This window comes from Channa argus, chromosome 6 (genome assembly GCF_033026475.1).
Source record: "Channa argus isolate prfri chromosome 6, Channa argus male v1.0, whole genome shotgun sequence".
Classification (NCBI taxonomy): Eukaryota; Metazoa; Chordata; class Actinopteri; order Anabantiformes; family Channidae; genus Channa; species Channa argus.
The window spans coordinates 11,176,140-11,198,152 of record NC_090202.1 but is presented as its reverse complement, the minus strand read 5'-3'; the positions used below and the strand labels follow the sequence as shown (position 1 = coordinate 11,198,152).

Below are 22,013 nucleotides of genomic sequence, written 5' to 3'. Positions count from 1 at the left end.
GTTTGGTTTCTTGTTGTTCCCTGAGTTTGCTTTGTAGTATGCACAGTTTAACTATTGACTGTTTACTCCTGCTTCGGATTTTTGGTCTGTATGTATGCACTCTGTTTTTGCTCCTTCATATTTGTTTCTCATTTACCCCATTGTGCCTTGACCTTCTACTTTGTCTTCCTAGTTTACAGTTAGTGCTTGCAGTTTCTTCTGAGTTACTACCCTGTTTGTGTAATGTTCTCTAGTTCTAGTGTTGATGGGTTTTTATTGTTCAGATCATTTTGTTGTGCTTGTCATTTAGTTTAAATTTGAGCTAAAATATGATATTCCTTGAAAATTGATATTCAGATTATTTAGTCTTCCCATACTCTTGGTTCTTGTTCCTTTTTGCCGGTGAGTTTCCTTCTCCATGTTATCTAAATCACTATTCTGGTTACACGTTCGTGTGCGTGTTACTCCACTAGTCATTGTATTTGTGTCTTTATTTAGATTCGTGGTCAGCTCTGTCTTTAACATCCCTTATTTCAATATGTGCAGTAATGCTCAGTTTGTCTTAAGTTTCTAGTCTAGTGATATGTTGTCCGTACCGTTTGTTTCTAGGAGTGACTTTTAGTTTTCTTCTCCTCCTTCTTGTTAAATCTTTGTCTGTTATACATTGCATATGGGTCCACCTTTTAATACTAATCGTGACAGGTATGCTTTGTTTTAGTAAAAGGTTTACTTGCATGTGGCTAAACAAGTTCATGTATACATAAATATAAAAGTAGCGTTATCGCCACTTTTCAGGAAAATGTAATTAGCATAATAGAAATATTAGGGTAGGAACAAGCTTGGCTTCTGCCTATAACTTTTTAAAATCTAATACTGTATGTGCATCAGTTAAAGTTTTTTTCCTAAATATTTTTAGCATGTATTAAAATGTCTATTATTGCATTTATTTAAGTAAATACACTTTTCTTTTATTGCAACATACTCTGTACAATACAGTGATGAGGTTTACCTGTGTGAGACTTGCTTGACTTGCTGCTTCTTAAAATTAAGCAGTTGACAAAGTGGAGGGGGGAGAGAAAGCTCTGCAGGTGTAAGAAAGTCTGTTGTAGTGATTCTGTTTGATTATAAATAAATTATATAATTGTCCTGGCAAGTTGTCCCCTCCCTGTATTAGGTAAAAACAGGTCAGTTTAAAGCAGTGTGTGTGAGGAAGATAAATTCTCCAAGTTAGGATAAGGTGTATGATACTAGACAACAGACAGTCATTCACTTAAGTAATGAGGTAATACTGTAGCAAGCACAACAAACTGCACCATATGGCATTGAACAGGGGAATTTATGTAGTATTATGCAGTAGCTTTTCTTGTCGTTCTACAAATGTGGTCAAGTCCCATGTTTGAAGAGATCCTAACAATATGTTCTTGATGGTAGATTGTAAATTGATTTAACAAAATATACTGTTTCAACATTTGTTTTGTCCTCTCATTTGCAATACACTGCTGCAAAACAGCAGTTAACCACTAAAGCCACCTTTTTATTTGCACTTCTCGTTCCAGTCCGGTTGATCAGATGGTATCCAGAACTAATGGACACACCATCATCCGAGCAGATAAATTTTACAACAAAAGTAAATTTTAGATGGTAAGAAGTTCTGCAGTTTACATACAATGAGTTTGCTGCTGGCTGGTCCTGGAGGGAAATATGGCAGGGGTGGGAGGTTGTTTTTGGCCCCGATACATTCAGAGAAGGCCAGACAGTGACATTCTGCCAGCCAGCCTGGACTCGAGGGACAACCATGTTAAATACCATCTCCTGGAGTGCAAATGGCAGGGAGTTTGTGGTGTTGTTTGGGGGTGTGTGTTTGTTTGCCTCAGTGTGCTTTGGAATTTGTGTGTGCGTACATCTGTGTCTGTGCTTGTGCATATCTATGGCTTGTACTAGGTCTTGCTTAAACACACACACATAGGCAGAGCACACACAAGTACATAGTAGTGGTACAAATGCAAAGTGCCTGGTGCTATGCAAAAATGACATTACAAGAAAAGGAGAAATAAGCCAAGCACCTAATAATCCATCAACTGTGCAACATGACTGAGAAGGAGTTTTTCTACAGTCAGTTGGTGTATGACACCCAGTGCAATAAAGGCAGACATAAAGGGTTCCGAGTCATTTGTTGAACAATATTCAAAGAGGTAATTTCTTCTTGGCTGTGTTACATTTAACCAAAGTTGTGTTATTTTTAAAAATAAGCTCATGATTCGGGGCATGGGGGAAATACACAGGGATTTGCGGTATTAACCGACACTATTTTTCTGTGGCAACAAATCTCTCAGCTGTTCCTGAAAACTGACAGCTGTGCTATAAATTCAAGGCCTGCCACTCAAAGACCACAATGTCTATGAGTTGTAGAATCCAATTCTCACCATCTGTTTTTATCGCAGCTTCCATCTTTTTCAATAGACAGTATACACACGCACACGCGCGCACACACAGTTTTCGACCTAAGACAAGAGGTCTATACATAAAGTAAATAGAAAGACAGTCAAACTTTTGGTAGACGGGGAGCTAGTGACAGGGTGTCAGAGACCTGCTGACTGTAGGAGAATAATAAGTAAGTACAACTCCCATTGGCTACTAACAGAGTCTGGAAGGTGATGAGACATTTCAACCATGCCTTCTTAGATATAAAGTCCAGTCAGGCTGAGCCTTGGTCCACCGATCTTTCACTTTTTAAAGAAGCAGAATGTCATAGTAGTTTCTGCTGGACTTTGTGCTATATACTTTGTTCAAGCATCTGGGTTAACAAATCCACTGTATTAGCCTTAAATGATGCTAATGATACTACTCATGTGCTGACAATCACCTTATAATGAACATGGTACTGTTAAAGTGTAAATGAAATGTCCTTTGAGTTTCAGGTGATATAAGTGTGAAAGCCATCTCGGTAAGAGTTGATACCAGTGTTACAGGTTAAAAAGGATCTAATGTGGTATATTAAACAGTACTTAAAGGAATTTCAGCTAATTGCTAAACATCCAAAGACAAAGTTGTACCTGAAACACTAATGTCAAGAAATGCTTAAAGACAATAAAAAAACACCTGCACAACAGAGACAGAAACAGCCATCTAATTAGCAGGCAAGCTGGTAACAGTATATTGCAAATGTTCTTAATGAACGGACTTCATAGTATCCTATGCAAACAGATAGGATACCATAATCAAGCAAAGTATAAAATTTTTTAAGGGTCTTAGTAGTAAAAGTCAATGAGAGCCACAGCTAAAACTTTAAAATTCAAACTTTGTGCATGGCCAGGAACTGAAGAAAGTGGAAAGTGAGCAGAACGCCAATCCCGCCTGTCAATCAACACCCACATGGTTGACATTAAAGCGTTCTAGAGGCCTAAAATCTGTAATCAAGCAATAACATGCAAAATTACCACCAGAACATTTAGTGGGTCCAAATTAAGTGAAAGACTAGAAACTAGAAATATTTAAAGTAAGTTAAATATAAAAAAAAATTACATCTAATTAAAGAAAAATGTGTGTTGCACATAACTCCACTCATCAGCTTAATGAACACATCAAAGTTACACTGCCTTCCAATTATACTGTGTAATTGTTTTACTTTTTCTAAAAGGCAACAAAATGTATTCAGGTGTTATGGCTTAATTCATACTATTGTCTGAATGAAAACACAGCAAAAAGATACTCTATTATGAAATAAGACCGTAGACCTTAAGGGTCAACATGTGTGGGCCACAGTTTTTGCTGCTTTTACTACGCTGAGCATCAAGTCGTGCTGTATGTTTTACCTATTCTGAAGGAGAGCGGGCCACCAGAGGTGCTTCTCACCCACATGGCTAAGAAGAGCAGAAGCGCCCAGGCTGCGAGCATCTTCTATGACTCCTCATGGGTCCTGCCCCGGGGGTGCCCCTGTCACAGCCACCTGAAGAAAAAATACAGACGACACCAGTTATACATCAACCGACATCAAATAGGGCACAAATAAACCTAGACTGTGCAACAAACACATCTATAAAATCTGCTTTTATAGTGTACTGCATCCCTCCCTCTCTCTATCTTTCGCCTACTTTACATGCTGAAAATCGGTTAGTGCGAGCCTGAAACTGCTGCTGAGTGAATATGAGGCCCACAGGAGTTTTGACAACTTTCCTATCTGCCTGTTTGGGTTTTTTATTGTTGAATTTGATTCTTGAGTTTTATGGTTCGTGTCAAAGATGGAAAGACACTGCTCTCCAAGGCGCCTTCTTTATCTCTAACGTATGGAGCCAAAACACAAATAAAGTGACTTGCATGACACATCACAGAGGTCTATATCTAACCAAACATTGTCCCGATGAAGATCTACACACTAAAACTTGACTATTCTTAAACCAATGCTTCAAACTTAAGTGTACAGAGCTTGCCCTTATCTTAAGGGAACCTCAGTGATGGTAATTTGGGAGTGGCAAGCATTGCTTTATCACTTCCTGTAGCCAAATTTATGCTGGCAGTACAGGGATCAAACTGGCAACTTTCCAGGCGTATTTTTCTTCTCCAACCATTAGGCCGCCAGTGTATACAGTACAAGGGTGCACTTTGAAACTTGGAAGCTTTAATGTCTTTTTTTAACATCTAGGGCAGAGTCTGGCTGACATCCTGTCATATGTGTCTTTCATGTATTCATAAGGCTGTTGTGGGCCCTTTTTGCTGCAATCACAGTCTAAAGCACAATGTCTCATGCCTAACACTCCATGCACCTTTCTTCTTTTTGGAAGCAGACATTTTTAATCTAAGATTGTGGGTTATTCAGTAATGTCAATGGGCTATTGTTTTTTATTCCACACTGTGAAGTAGCATAGCAGTTTCCTGCTTCCATCTCCAGAAATCAATAACAGAGTATTTTTTTAAATTCTTATACTGTAGGTAAAAGTGGTTGACCAACAGACTGTAAAAATGTTTGTAATTGTCCAACTCTGTTTGCCCAAGGCAGCAGGGCAAATGGTTGAGCTTGATTTCCAAATGTAACAAATGTATTAGATCATGTGCAGCGGGGCATTTTACTTTATGCTCCTCTAAACAAAACAAAGTAGTGAAAAACACTGAGAACCTACAAATAGGGATTCAAGTCTTTAAGTGTGGGAAATGCCAAGAAGCACAATATGTGCACTACAAGGTATAAATATGATAATTTGTCATCAATTTCTATTCTCACTGATTCTGTGTATTTATATTAGTCACAACATGCTGAGATTAAGTGCAGGGTCTTTAAAATTTAATAGTGGGAGGGGAGAAAAAGAATGGGCTGTATTTGCAGTGGTGATAAATCAAGAAGTTGGTTGTAATTTAACTTCAAAAGACCCACAGCAGTGAGGATAATGAGGTACACTGTGGGCCTTTGCAGAAGTTATATTATATTCTTAGCCATTTGCATAGTTTAAGTGCAGGAGAAGCTGGGTTTGTATTTTATAATACTTGTGAGTGGGAAATCAGTCCTAATTGACCCACAATTCAACACATGATGGATACATGAATTTTTCCTATTTTTAGGCTGAAATCTCCTCCAAGATGTATGAGAGGTGCAGACCTAATCTTTTTACTTAGCTATTATTATTAGTTCCCAGCAGATGTAAAATGATAAACATGTATAATACTCTAGGTATGAAATGCTTGATTTATATACGCAGTGATCGAATTGAAATGTCCTTAAAATGAATTCGTCCATGTCCAAGCTAATTGTTCATTCTACAGCAAATCTGGCGATGCACAGCAGAATTCTTTCATTCCATGATTAATTGAAAACAAGGAAAAGAGCTACAACAGCACCGGCTTGTCAGTAACTGTGATTTACTGCATCTCAAAGTACTATTATATATGATTAGGAATTACACAAAACAGAAACAAATTAGTCAACATATATTTGTTTTGAATATATTCAACTATATAGATAAATAAATAAATAAAACTATATTTGATAACTGTGGCCAGATTCCAGGATAGCGTAATAGAAATGTGCTCAACCATTAGAGCAGATCAAGAGCAGTTTATCTAAGTTGTTCATCTACCACATATTTACATTTAGACCCCAATCAATCAATTAATCAATTAAATAAGTAATTTATTTTAAAAGCTTTATAATGAAAACTGCACAGTTTATCACTAGTTTGAAGATCGGAGTGATTAAGGCTCGAACCTCAAGTGCTCAGCAAGTGGCACGTGGCTGCAAAACCAGCAGTTACTGGACCTGCCTTTTCAATCTGCAGGAGAACAGCTGTAACACGGGAGCAAGACACTCAACTCCGAGTTACTTGTGGTCGGTGGTGAGAAATGTGATGATTTGGATGTAGCTTTAGTCTTAGTTGTATGATGAAAATATAAAATAGTTTAGTCAAATTTAGTTCACTTGGTGATTGTTAATTTTAGTCTATTAGTCACAAAAATCAAAAACTCTTTAATCTAATTTGTAATTTTGTTTCATTTTCATCTTGTACTTTTAATATTTAAATGTGTCTGTGTAATATTCATATATTAAGAAGATTTTAGGCACCACCTGTCACCATCTTCTTATGTTCAGTTACAATGGCTACAGAGACTTTTCGTGTGTATTGTAAGACAGAGGTCTGCATTTGTTAGCCCAGTCCTGGTCTTTTTGCTTTGAGTGTTTCTGCATATTTTGCCTAATTCTCATCAGTTTAATTGATGAGAATTAGACAGTTGTGAGAATTTAAGAAGCTTCCTGTTAATGGTGGTACAACACGTAAAGTTGCTAAAACAACTTTCAAACCAGAGATATTCTGGGTTTTCCACAAGTCCACACATTCTGCACGTTGGGTAGTCAAGACAATTTCTTCACATTCACTCACCTCTTGTTCACATTATCAATTAGTTTATATTTGTAGACGAAAAATCCAAAAACATTTCATCATAGGTTTTGTTTTCAGAAGTACCTTTTTTTGTCTTAGTCTCATTTGTCATCAGAGTTTAGTTTTTTTAGTTTAGTTTTAGTTTTTTGTTAGTTTTAAATTAACATTGCTTGTAATTTGCTCCAGATAAAATCATCTACCATATCACTAAATGTAAATGTAAATATGTGAACACCCTAGTGAGTGAGCAGAGAACTAAGCAGCATTTTAGAATTTTAGGTACATTCATTTTTTCAGTTTTTACCTTTGTGCAATTACAGGACAGTGTCAATGATGTAACACTTCTGTGTATTGTTTTACATTTTTTAGTGCATCAAATTATATGCGGTTTAGTCTGGCACTGTTTTGTATGCATCTTCTGCGCTCCAGGATCAATAACGAACACTGCAGGATGCCATTAATAATTTCTCAACGTGATTTGGGGTAAAACAATGAGCTCTGATTTATTTAATTGTAGTTTCTTGAAGTCATTCTACATATTTGATAAACACAAGTGAGGGAGTGAATGCTTTTGGTAAAAAAACAGATCGGGCGCAGCACTTTTATTTTGTTGGTGTTTTGTATTCCTAATCCAGTTACAGAGAAACAACACTTTTAAAGAAGACGAGAGGGGTCAGTTACAAGGTAACCAGAGAGACTGAATTCTAATGGAAAGTAGCCAAACAAAAACTCTTTTTAGACGTATCCTTCCAAATATGGCGAGCCAGTTTGAATTGCTAAGTGCATGTGGGACAAAGCATCCAAATGCCAGACAGTACACCTGTGAAAATGGCAGACAGCAAGATTAGTGCAGCCGGATTGAATAGACCCAGGCTTATATCTTTGCCAGCAAAGGTGGAAATGTAGCCACAATGTAATTTTCATCAGGAGAAGGTCCACTATTTTGTGTTTGCACCTGCTTGGTTTCAGAAATGCTAACAAATTTGTCTCTTGAGGTATTGTTGTATGTTGTCTTTGTATTTGAGGCAGTGTTTACCTGGACAGTCTCAGATGGCTATCTGGACTTCATAAAAGGACAAAAATCCAAAAGTGGTGTTTGAAGATCCAGTGGAGCTCAAGGCAGCACTGAACACAGCAGTGAAGTTCAGCTTTCTGTAGGCCGCACAAGAGTTTCTGTCGGGAACCGTTGCTTCATTTAATTTTTTTATGTCCTGACACAGTTTAGTGTGTACTTCTGCTGACTTGTGTTCTTTGTTGTACAGCATAACACCGAGATGAATCTCAGCAGGCAGGTTGGTAAAACAGAAGATGCTTAGCAGAAAAACTATTTAGTTTTGAGCAACATCTCTCTGTGTCTCCTCAGTCACTTGCCTGTCAAGGTAAAATATGTTGAAATATTTTTCCGCTGTGTAATAAACTGACTGAATTATTAGTTTCAGAACTGATCTACTGACCTATCCAGGTCTATTCAAATCTGGATAGGTATGTATAATGTCTACTGTCAATTCTGTCTGTTTATCCTGTACAGTTAAGTATTGACAACTGAAATGCGATTTCTATTATTAATGAGGATATCTTGGCATTTAATGTAAATGAGAAGTCATGAGTAGGTAAAGCAAAACCATCAAATCTTTTTTCAGGTTTGTCCTTTTGTGCTGACCACTGTCTTAATTCACCAACTTGTCATACACTTTCTGCAATGAACATAGTTCTCAAATGCTGCATTAGAATATAATCCCTGCAAAAACCATAATCCTCCTTGTAGTTGAGTTGCATAAGAACATAATCTTTAGTAGACAGGGTTGCCACTGCAGATATGTATGACAAATGGTTCTGTGAAGGTATACGGTACTTCAACAAGACTCTGCCTTTTTGTTCACATCTTCTAATTTAAATCTGTAGATCTAAATGTAGAAGTGGAAAATGCACTCTGCCCTTTCTCAACAACACCCAAGAAAGTGTGAAACCATATGAGCCATTGGCAACAGTTCATGTCGATGATTATGATGCTATGCAACTCTGCGGGTGTGTGTTTTTGTCCGTAACCCTCTTTCCACCACGGACACATGTACTCAGGCTGCTACTGCATGTGTTATTTCTGCAAGTCTTTCACTAACAGGGAATAAAAGATAGCAGCAATGCCCTGACAAATAGTTGCAGGGTTTTCTGGCAATGGAATTATTTTAACATTAATGGCACAGATTGGCATAAGGAAATCAAATCCTCAGCCTATCCAATGTGAATACCAGAGAACCAGCCATGTAAATAAATGATTATATTAGGTTTTTTCAATCTAATCTGCCTACTGTTTATTTTTTGGGGGGTTTTAAATAACATTCGGTGGTTCACTGCTTGTGATGGGCAATACAAGGGATCCTGTTCTTAGACTACCTTACTAAGTTATTGCTCAGGAGAGCCCTGGGGACCTGTTGGATGGGACTGCCAACCCATCAAGATAATTTCATAGATCTTTCCTAGGATGGCTATGCAAATAACAGCTGTCAAAATCTTCCCCTGAGGTTCTAAGAATTGGAGAAAAACAGAAAAACAGCATCAAATGAGAGACCTGAAATTAATTAAGTACTGAAAATTCCTTGTAGCATATATCATTATGCACACAGGGGGATTACTGCAATTTATTGTTTAATCAGCCTGACTCCAGAGTAGCATATTTTAAACAACGTAAAATACTTTTAAGGAACAACTTGTATGGAACAACAACAACTCATAGCCCTGAGTATGTTGCACGTTTAGTATAGTAGAACAGGAAGTAGGTAACATCAATATACAGAACTCCACCATGTTTGATGTACTACTTTTCCAGCCGAGGCAAAGTGAAAAAAATATACACAAAACCTATTCAATATTTTTTAAAGTAACTATAGCAAATTAGTGTCAATCGTGGCTCAGATATGTAGCAGCAGTCTAGAGACAAAGCATAGTCAGACTTTAAGGTGGTAGTCAGTGCAATCTGTAGTGCTGAATGGGCCTCAGTCGAATTATTACTCTCGTTTTGCAACACTGCTAAATCTGTGATATCAATTTGATTTCATCTTCTGATCTGAGAAACACAAACACAGACTGATCTGTAATTTCAATCCTGCACTGCTGCTGTACTGTAGCAGGACTGTGCATAACACATACTCTAAATTTGTATTCTTTGCTGGCATTGAATTTATATGTAGCAACTATGTCTAATGCCAACCAACACAATAAAAACTGAGGCAGTTTGTTTATTTATATTTTCTTTAATTTCCTCACCTTTTAATTTTTTACAGCTTAACCGATATTTCTCTTAACTTTTTTCCTATTTCCAGATCTCTTCTTACTTGTTATCCTTCAGTTTATATTCTAAGTGGTCTTTTTATTTGAACTTTATCCCTTCAAGCTTGAAGTCACTAAATCCCTATTGTTTTGTATTTCCCTGTAAGGGAAGGGGACCGCGAACACTTAAAAAACCCAAGTTAAATACTAGATTTGGATTGGCCACTGTGTAACTCTGTGATGACTCTTCTACAGTGTCAAAATCTACCACAACTTTTGCGTCCAACTGCAGAGACTGGATTGTGGAGGAATGAAGAGAACAATAGCACAGATTACTTTTTTTTTACTGAGCCTTGGCATGAATAGGTAGACAGACAGGCAATCATACTGTATGGAGCTGTGCACATTGCATTTTCAGTATAAGCCTCCTCTGAATACTGAATAGGATGAGGATCGTGAAATAAAATGCCAGCTATTGTAACTCTCCTTTTGTTTCTTTGCTCACAGAAAAGCAGACACAGACTGAGACAGAGAGATGAAATCAGAGAACAGCCGAGTGCAGTGTAATCACAGCTATTCTGAACAAGGTTTTAAAACAGCAAGATAGTTACAGATTTAGTGTTCCGTATAATAAAGTCTGCTACTACTGCATACTGTGATGTGTTTGTTAAAAAAATGAACTGAAGTCACCCACTTCAAACATTATATTGGACAATTATATTGCAAATATGGTGAAAATAAATCCAATGAAACTGAAGTGTTTCTGTGTTTTTGCAATACACTGAGCGTTGCTCTGTACAGTATGTGTTGGATGTGTAAGTCACACATTAGTCAAAGCTTATAGAGTTTTTTTTTTGTTCTTCTTCCAACCAGCCAAACCTGAATTCATATTATAAAGCTTTAAAGAATTTACAATACTTAAAACATGTAATTAGTTGCAGTGACAGACAGAATGTACCTTCAGCATTTATGTTTTAGAGCAGCTGAAGACATTTATAAAGAACTGTCACAATATGCAAAAGATTATGATAAATAGGTTAGAGATAGTACTAATTATGTAGCCCTAATGCAGGGATTGAATACATTTAAATTAGTATTTTTTTACCAGAAAGACTGAAATACTGGAAGGACTGATAGAGGTTTTTGGTTTGGAAGAAAACAACAAACCCCTTTACATTTAGGAACAGTATGCCTACTTTTACTTTCAGCTAATTTGGATTGTGCCTCTCAACACTAGCTAGTCCAAACTAGTCCTATAAAAATCACACAGCCAGAATCTGTTTTGCTTTAATCCAAAAACCAGGCTGACACATACAGTCTTGCAGCACAGACTGCTGTTAAGTATTAGTGTCATACTTGACAAATACAGGTAGGCCTTTGTATTCATACAGCCTGTGAGGGAACGCAGACACTCTGAAATAATACAGCTATTTTTCCTTAATCTTATTCTCAAATCTGTCTCTGCTCTCTGTGTTTGTGCCTAGTCATGAGTATGTGTAAAATCTGCCAGGCTACTTTATTACGTGCACCTTGTTAGTACCCAGTTGGACCTGTTTTTCAGAACTGCTTTAATTTTTGGTGGCATAGATTCAAAAAGGTGCTGGAAAAATTCCTTTAAGATTTTGGTTTATATTACCATCATGCAGTTGCTTCAGATTTGTCAGCTGCACATAACTGATGTAAATCCCCTGTTCCACCACATCCCAAAGGTGCTCTATTGGACTGGGATCCAGTGACTATAAAGGCATTTGAGTAGAGTGAACTCATGATTGTATGATATTGATTTTACCGTAGCTTTGGAGCAACGTGCATTATCTTGCTGGAAGGAGCCATGAGAACAGGGCTACACTGTGGTTATAAAAAAGATGGACATGATCAGCAACAATACTCAGGTAGGCTGTGGCATTTATATGATGACCAGTTAAACCACCACCACCAGCCTAAACCGTTGATACAAGGCATTATGGATCCATGCTTTCATGTTATTTACTCCACATTCTGATTCCACCCTCCATGGGGTCTGTGCACCCAGTGGCCTTCTGCTGCTGTAGCCCATATGCTTTAACATTTGATGTGTTTTGTGTTTAGAGATGCTCTTCTGCATACCTCGGTTGTAAGGAGAGGTTAACTGAGTTATTGCTCTCTTAACATCAGCTCGAACCAGGCCATTCTCCTCTGACCTCTGGCATCAAGAATGCATTTTTCCCAAAGAACTGCTGCTTTCTCTTTTCAGACCATTCATTGTAAACCCTAGAGAGGGTTGTTTGCAAAAATCCCAGCAGATCAGCATTTTCTAAAATTCTTAGACCAGCCTGCCTTCTACCAACAACTCAATCACTTCCCCATTCTGTTGCTCGGTTTGAACTTCAGCAGATTGTCTTGACCATGTCTACATGCCTAAATGCACTAAGTTGCTGCTATTTGGAAGATTTGATATTTGTGGTAACGTGTAGTTGACAAACTGTACTTAATAAAGTAGCTAGTCATTTTTATATCTCCAGGAGGCAAAAATGAGAAAAAGAAAAAAAGTGTTTATATTGCAGGTGTACAATTACTACGGTAAGTGGCAAATCTGCACACACAAACACATAGTCCTAGAGATCAAATCCTCAAAAGCACATAATGATGATTACAGAGCACATGGTTTTAGTACTTCTTTCTGATGTTGGAACTGTAAGACAAAAATACAAATATAGTCACAGTGTTTTATTTCAAGTTGGCATCCAGATCAACGAAGGAATAATCCAGCATAAAAGAAGAGCATGCTTTGGGTTCAGAGAGGTGTAGAAGACTATAAATACAGCAGTTTCAACTTTGATCCTCACCTCACACATACTAATAGGGGGTAATGGCTTACTGACTGACTAGCTGGCAGCAAGACTGACCTTAGATATTAATCATATCGACTGCCTGGCAATAGCACCCACTCGCTCTGCATTACATAGCAACCAGTTTGGTATTAACACTTATTCTGTTGTCCAAAATTGAATTTTAGAAAAATACTTGGAGAATTCAGTAAGAAGTAAACAGCCAGCATGAACAGTCAATTTCTTAACTTTTTCTAACTCATCTCAAACTCTTATTTAGTCAACACTGTCAACAAAGCTAAAAATAAAGCAGACCACATCCAGTAATAACTACTGCCAGACAGAACAATAAGAGTTCTCAGCTAGGTTTGACAATTGAGATCGTGAAGTTGTCTGTGCTGTGTCAACAGGGCAAGATGAGAAAGATCAACGATTGACAGGTCAGTCTGACAGCTGTTTGACTTGCCTGCTAGAGCTGCAGTTTACACAATTCAAATATCAAAACTGTCAATCATACATCAAACGCGTGTAATTCAATTGCAAATGGCCCATTAAAACTGACAGTTTGAACCAAAATCATGTCAAATGCATAAAGAGAGACTCACATATTTGCATATATTCATGTGCTGTTGCAATAGGAGTCTCAGCACTTGCACAAAGCAACTTGTAGATAGAAATAAGTGATGTGTGACCGATGTTCAAGGAGGCTTGAGAGACTGTCACAAGCTGCAGAAAATGAATATGCATGTGTGGTACGCATACTCTCTGGGTGAATATTTGCAATGAGATCAAAGAGATTTTCTGTCGGTGGGCTTGAAATGTCACATTAGCAAAAACAATTAACTCAACAACGGAGATGGGAGAGATAGGTGTTTGTATGTGTTTCAGTTCAACTGTTCACTAAAATGACCTGAGAGTTTCTGCTTCATTATTAACTGGACTGTCACAGCCAGCACGGTGCACCATCTCCCAGCAGTAAATACACATTTTATTAACACCAAATCTCTGCGGTCTCCCTGTCAGGGGCAATACAAGGTTGATAGAAACTGGTTAGTTGCTGTGGCTGCTCATGAAACACAATCAGTATATGTAGGAGTAGTAAGTCTTAGAAAACCAGACTGTACACTAATGCAAAAGGCTTTATCACCTCTGCTTACTGGTGGGGAGTCCCCATTATTTGTAGACTTCACAGATCGAGTTGATTTAACATCATGCTTGTGACAATTTGAAAAAGCCTTGGGAGATTTTCTATAGTGTTATGGAGTTTCCATGAAAATTGTAACTATTACGAATATTGTACACTTTTAAAAGCACTATTCTCCTGTAAACAAAAACTAAGGCCTTAATCACACACACAACACATTTTAGCCGTCTGGGGCCGCTCTTTTCAATTAGAGTGTGTTTTGCACATGCTTCAGTGTTGGAAGGCGCCTCGTGTTTCCCACCTTGTGTTTTTGCAGGAGTGCCCTGAATGTCCAGTTGAAAAATGTTTATCTCTGAGCCGATAAGCACCTGGCATCATTAAGATATTCTTTTTCATTGTTTATTCAGGTGAATTGAGAGACAGTTATTCACTGGTTGGCAGGTAACAATTTAAAAAAGATGCGACAAGCTGCTCTTTTAATTGTGTCAGTTTCAAAAAGCAAAAAAAAAGGCTGTGCAGTGCCCCTCGCATTTTGCTGGACTCCTGTTGACAGACTTGTATTGAGCTACACCTCATTTACACAGTATGACTGTTGCACTAACAAGATGTGGAACAAAAGCTGAAATCCAATATACAAACATAATTTGTATTCAGGTGGGGAACAAAGCATGTGGGTCATTTCAGAAAGTAAAACAGCAAAATAATTGTCCATCAGTGTTACCACCCTGAAAATGGTAAGTGATCAGCATGAAGATGGTGATTTTGTAAAGCAGGGAGCAAAGGTGCAGTCAAAGATGAATACACTAAAAATATGAACCAAACTGATGCAAGCACCTTCAAAGATAGAAGGGAAGAAAAAGGATGATCCCAGGTGAGCCCAGTCTATCAATATTTAATAACAACAACATTTTTGATAGCAGGTATAGTGTAAACATTTATTCACTAGGCTGATTTAAAAGTTAAGAAAGGCTTTAGCAATACTTTGCTGCATATCATTATGACCGGGGAGTGAAGCTGAATCCTCTCAAAAGGATGGTAATTTAGAGTTCTAATTAAATGATTTTAGTGTTAATTACTGCTTAAAAAGTCCCAGCTTCAATAGTGTCCTCTCACTAAGTGTCAAAATGAGAAATGCCCTCTGGCTGCTTTAATATTGCCAATGTTTCTCTTAGTAGACAAATTACTGCAACCTTTGAACTCATCATTAGCACAGTGCAGGACCAGTTCTTCAGTAATTCAGAGTTTCTATGTGTCCTGCTGCCATATGATCACCCTTTCCAACGGTGAGTGTACACGAGACTGTCCTCTTGTAAAACACCACTATGTAGGTCATTTGTACGAGCAACTAAAAACCATCAACAGATACATATAACAGTTTAGTGGCATTTAGCGGATGTAGTGAAGTGAACACACTGTATTTTGACCTTCAAACATCTGTCAGAAGGAGGTTTGGGCTGTTGGATGGGTAACAAAACACAGGACCTCCCACAAGAGACTGTACTCAAGTGTGAAACTACTGCTATCGCTATTGTTGCAACCGATCACATGATGCAAATCATGTTCCACGTGGCGATGTTTAGCTGTCTCTCTAAAGCGTATACAACACATGCACTGGAGTCCTCCAATTCTCCTGACTTTGTCTGTAGGGGGTATATGTAAGAACATCAATGTCAGAGTGAGACACTCCAGAGATAATCCACACTTTATCCTATCGAGCCCCTTAGTTCAAATACCGTATTACAGATGGAGCAGCTCAGAATTGCTGCTCTTAGCTAGCTGTCAGGGAGCTGTCAGCTGAACCTCATGCAGTTTTCAGCTATCTCTCAGCATCCCCCTTTCTCTTCTTGGCTGATAGGGGCTGCATACTTTCCAAAGCAACCATCCCCATTAAAGCTCCAATTATGAACATAATTTACACATAAACTAGTGCTTGAACTATAGGTGTAACTGTACTGTAGACACGGATATTTTTAAGTCATTTTTATTTGTTTAGGCAAGATTATCATAGTTTTTAGAACTGTAATCATGTCACCACCCCATACTGTTGTCATTCACATAATTTAACATCATAAACCTATGAATTACATTTTATCTTAAATTTTCATCTTAAGTAATTTGTTTCTTAGTTACAAAAAAAAATGTTGATGACTTAACACACTTTTAGTAATTTGTAATTTCAGTGCTTCATTTGTGCATCCATCAGAAGAAGCCCAACAGATAACAACGCATTCAGGACTACAGCTCTTACCGTCCGACCTCAGTCAAGATTTACAGCAGGAAGAAAGTCTGAGTATATTTAGCAGCCTAATGTTACAATTTATTTTTTTGCTCATAGTTGCTGAAACGTTTATGTCACCATCATTCACATATTTTAACATCTAAACCCCGATTTAACCCTTGATTTTCATTTCAAGTTTTTTTACTTAAAACAGGTTACCGGTCATACCCAGTTACAAATGCTAAAAGTTAGTACAGTGACTGTCTGCCTACACACGAATAGACTGTTTGTTGGTAGGTTGTGGGGGGGAGGGGATGTCTGTCTTCATTTTTATATTTTAATCATTTATCCATAAAATTTTAATTTAAAACACCACCATCAGCCCTCCCCCATTTCTAAGTACCAGGCAGTTAGCAGTTTCAGACAGGACTATCAGGGGTATACTTAATCATGGTTACCCCCGCCCTGAACTACAGGAGCAGTTCTCGCCCATGCAAATAATCTTAAATAAGTGTAAATTATACTTGAAGCGGTTTATTTAATTTAAAAACTTGTTAAAAAAGCACTAAGAGCAACACGAACACAGAAAAACAGTAAAAAAAAAAGCAGAGTTTCCTGTCTCGATACAGGTAAAATTAGTGAGCCGTGTTTTCAAAGATGGAATAGGTTATGAAATAGGCCACTGTTTCAAACCTAGCCCAAGTAGTGAGCCCCTAGATTAAGGCACTTTACATTAACCACTAGGCCATTATAATCTTCAAGAGAGATGATAAAAACAATAGGTCAGGTGGCTGCATACTGCTGCTGCTGTCTGTGAGATTGTTTAGTCTAATGATGTTCTGGTCTAGCTGAGAATTGTAAGGATAATAGGCTTATCACTGATAACGCTATAAACGCTCTGTAGTAAAACAATTGTTTAAGAGATTATCAGTTAAATATAAAGCCAACAAAGTAGGCCTTAGGTTCCATGATATAAAACCAGTGGAAAAGTTAAGATTACTCAGCACCTGGTACATGGATAAAATGAGGATCATTACCACTAAGCATTAACAAATGTTTTAACAAATTATAATATTATTGATTTTCCATTGATCCAAGTCCAGTTCAAATCCAAAGAATATGAAATCATTTCTGAAAACGTATTATTCAGGTTTTATAAAACTTGTGACGTTAGTTTTAACAGATATTAGACGTACCAAAATTTAGGACACCAGCAGTTGAGGCAACAGTTTTTGGTTATGACCATGTCTTTTGAATCAAGACAGTGTTGTAGAAGACAACCTATCATCCAAGTCACAATGTTGAGAACAACCTAAGCTAAATCATGATAACGAATCGCAGAGTGCACTTTGTTTATTAAAGTGTTGAAGGGTCAGTTTGTTACCTTGGGCAGGAATCTATCTCTGCAGCCTGAGTGTGCTCCATTCAGCCTGAGAGGCAAAGCAAAATTATTAAAAAAAATATATATTTTATAATTCTCTAACTCCTACTAGGGGAGTTATGGTTCCAAAGATGAGGTACACTGGTGAATGAGACTTTGTATTAAAATGGTTTCTCTATGTCTGTCCATCCCTCTTCCACAAAGTTTTCATTTTCAAAGGACCCTTAGCTTATCATCCGAGACTTGGTCTTTTTCATAAAAATATGGTTTTCAAGTAATAGTTTTATTCACGTTTTTTTTTTTTTAAATGAAATTGCCACTGTTTGGTTGATACAATTATTTTCACTGATCAGTAAGAGACGTTCTAGTTGCATTTTTTTGTAAAGTATGCACCAAATTCTGCATCTAACTCTTCATCAATTGTCCCATTAGCTTAATATAAATCATACATGATGCATGAATGTAAATATAAAAATTCCACAATTCCAAAAACGTTGCTAGAAATAGTCCTGCTAAATAAACAAACCTAAATAAATTTACTTGATTAAATGTACTTCATTACTTACCACCTCTACACAAGAATTGACACAAAAGGCTTAAATGCTCTTTGCGAATACTCAAGCTATGAAGAGGCTGTTTTGAGACAGCTTTATTGCCTCAGCTAAAGCTCCTGAGAATGAACTTGAGTTTCTTAGCTTTATGCAAAACACAAATCACTTAAGAGACTAACATGAAATACAGCACAAATATATGTCCTAAATATTAAAACCAGTCTTTGAATCAAATAGCTTATATTACTTGGATACTCAATGCAAATTTCCGTGTGTAATTTGTATGCGTTTAAGCATCTTAATGAACATAGAGAGCACAATCAGTTCTAGTGAATTCATGTGATCCCACCCACAATTGTGTCTGATTGACGCAGTGTTTAAGATTTCCTGAAGATGCCCTGTGGAATTACACAGGCTGGGTAACCTCACAAGTGGCCTGTAAAGAGGCTGAAATCAGAGATATTTCATGAAGTGTAAGAGGAGAAATGAAAGGAAGACAGAATGAGAGGATAAGGGCAGGGCTGAATCAAAGATGAATAGATGTGGAACAAATGCTCATCTTATCTAACTCTTTTCAAGTGTCTCCCAGTGTGCTCCACTGCAACACTGGTATACCACAAAGTCTCTGACTGTTACATATAGGAGTACATATAAGCACAGGTCAAACGGCTGTGCGTTTCACTGTAACTTGTGTGTATGACTTCTGGGTTGATGTGTATGATGTCCTTCACGCTCAGTGCTAAGTGACTTAGACCAACAGTATGCTCCAGGGTAATATACATTCTCAATCCTACAATATGACCCTGCAATATCAAGGGCAAAAGCCAGAGAGGCAGTAGGAGAAGCAGAAACACAAGACATAAGTAGAAAGGCAATGTAGCCTGAAAATCAGTTCCTTGGCAGACCCATGTTGCACCTCCCAGTTGGCAAAACGCAATGGAGGGAAACAAACCTGATTTCAAAATCAATGTCCCTCCCAAATCGTAACAGCTTGTCACTCTGGTAACCGCTGTAAGGGTCAAACTGAAAGGTACTGTACACCTAATGAGGTGTACAGAATCTTACAGAAAACAAGTTTATCACTTTCTGGGGACTATTATGTACGAATTACTTGTTGCATTAGAGAAAATATGTAGAGGCCGTGTAAATAAAGAAGAAAGGTTTATTATTTCGTGTAATTCCACAAACATTTCAAGCAATAAGCATGTGGGACTTATAAAATGGCAAACAGGCAGGTGGTTCAGTGTTGTCCAAGGAGATATCAACAACACATTACGCTGTTGATGATAACATTGTGTTTTAAAAGAAAGTAAACCTGCAGCCTTCCAGAGGTGGCAAAGGCTCACCTACCTGTTTGGCAATTGTTCCTGTGGAAACACTAGTGATCTTAGCCCTTTCCTTCTCAACAAAATTAGGTTTCATTCCTACAGGCATTGTACAAAAAAAAATACTTGGTTGAACATGGAAGTTCATCTGTAAGTGATAAAACTGCTGTTTGTTTCACATTTACTTTATTAATTGCAATTAAAAGCATGGTTCTTTTGTGTTAAATAAAACCTGAAACTAACAATGGTTCATTTTCTGCCCCCTGAGTCAAGGAAGTTCAGTGTCTTGGCTCAAGGATAAATCCTTTGGTGGAGATGGGGAAGGGACATGTAGGTGCTAATTATTCTAGAGAAACAACGGTAAAGACAGGTTCTATGAATAGTACTCTCCTTTCTCAGTAGAAAGTGAAGTGATGGGTCCCTGCAAAAGCAACAAGGATGCATAATGAAAGATAATGGTACAAAAACTTCTGAAATGCTCTTTTGTTTTGCAAACAAAAGAAAATAAGCAGTCATTCAATAAATATTAAGACAATAGCATAGTTTATGACAAATCAGGTCATTGAGAGACGTTATTAATATGAGGGCAGGGCTCCTAACTGACATTTTGTGGAACCACTGTCTTTAAATGAAAATCTCCTGAATATTCTTATTATTACACTTTTTTTTCATTCAAATTATGAAAGATAATAAAAATAGAATAGGTTGATGAAAGTGTCACAGTGTTGGCTTCATTTAATTTAGATGTAATACCACATGGAATAACACTCCTGCATCTATATATCTTTATGCATTATTCAAAGGCCACATACTCTTATTGTTGTCATGTCAATCTTTTAAGCTGCTAAATATAATTGTGAATTGTACACTTTAGTTTTTTGATTGACAACTTGTTAAGTATAAGGTGTAAAGTGAGACCATGATGTTATAATAATGTCAGATTCACAATTATTCAAGACATTCATTTTTCTGCTGTTCGTCCCATTTTCTGGTTTTATTATTACAACCCCAATTCAAAAAAAGTCAGGAAGATGTGTAAAACATAAATAGAAACTAAATGCAATATTTGCAAATGTCATCAACCCATATTTTATTTACAGTAGAACATAAACAGCATATCAGATGTTGAAAATATTAGCTCATTTTGAATTTGATGGCACCATTAACAAACAAATGCTGATACAACATTGAATGCTTTACTTATTTTTTAACATTTAATACGAAAGCTCAAATCTAAAAATAAATTCTGTAATTGATTCAAAGCTATAATCCCTCAGTCACAGGAACAACAATTCATACTTTTTTATGGCCCTGATATTATTGGAAAACCCCTAAGCTGATCCACAGTTGCCCCAACTTAAACACGATTAGGAAAAATAGAGATTATGATTTATCTTTTAATAGGCCTATTTTTTTAAATTTTGAACCAATAAGTTTGGCTAACTGGCATCTCAACTGCTTGACCAAAGGACAAGTGGTCTCAAAAGCTTAATTTCAAGCCCTGTACTCCCCTCAGTGACAACTTAGCATCTCTGGTTTAAAGACAGCTGCCTATCTAATGGCAAAGGATTGTAAGAGAAAGAAGAAATTAGTAAAAGTAAGCAAGTTTTGACATTATAATTAGTGTCAAATACATAAGCTGATCATTCTCACTGTTACTTTAAATCTATGAAATGTAAACAAGCCATTGTGAATGGAACCTAAAATGTGCCATTAGAGCTAATGACAGCAGCTACTTTCTTGATGTTCCATGATTTTACTGCATGTCTTTGCGTGTTATATCTCTGCAGTGAGCTTTCATGCCCACTGCATCTAAGCATTTAGTCTCTCCCATCTTCCCTCTCAATCTGTCTGTCTGTCTGTTTCTCCTTTACCTGTCCTGAAAGGCCCTAAGGTGCTCTGTGCTCTTCTACTAATGAGGTACAAGGCAGGCCTCCTTCTAATGCCACAATTACAGGCATATCTAAGGGCTCTCGGGTTGTTTCCTTTGCTGAGTAAAGCCACAGCCATGAAGAATACACTGCTCTTACCCTGGAACTTTCCCATGACATCCACATCAAAATAACACCCATTAATATCAGAAAGCTGACAGGTCACCCTGCTCACATTTAGTCAGTGTCTGGCTAAACCACTGCTGATTCTCAGTACATTTTTGTGAACAAAACAATGCAGCTCTCAAATATAGACATTGCTGATTATTTATGTAATGCTGATCACTATAAAATAGAATAGTATCATTAGAGGCACATAATCTTCAGCAATACTTTCTGTAGTTCTATATTGGTATTTAATGTTTGTAACAGGGGGCAGAGACAACCAATCATTGAGTGATAAGAGCATAGATGCATGAAATCAATTTGCTAACTCTTGCATGAATACAATGAAGAATGGTGGTCATTGCTGGAGTCAGCATGCTTTGGTGATATAGAAAGGTTCTGAGTGTAGATTTGTTGTCCATTAATTAATTCAGCACGTTTAAAC

The 22,013-nt window shown here is 37.3% G+C and overlaps 1 protein-coding gene across 4 annotated transcripts in view; it reads right to left on the bottom strand.

The window, feature by feature from the left end:
• The window catches only part of grik4 (glutamate receptor, ionotropic, kainate 4), a 262,717-nt gene that overhangs the window by 127,159 nt on the left and 113,545 nt on the right, over nucleotides 1–22,013 (bottom strand). For all 4 annotated transcript variants that reach the window (XM_067508672.1, XM_067508671.1, XM_067508670.1 and 1 more), the window contains one exon: nucleotides 3,792–3,925. In XM_067508672.1, the coding sequence (XP_067364773.1) occupies nucleotides 3,792–3,873 (82 nt within the window). In that variant the 5' untranslated portion in view covers nucleotides 3,874–3,925. The remainder of the gene's footprint in view (nucleotides 1–3,791; nucleotides 3,926–22,013) is intronic.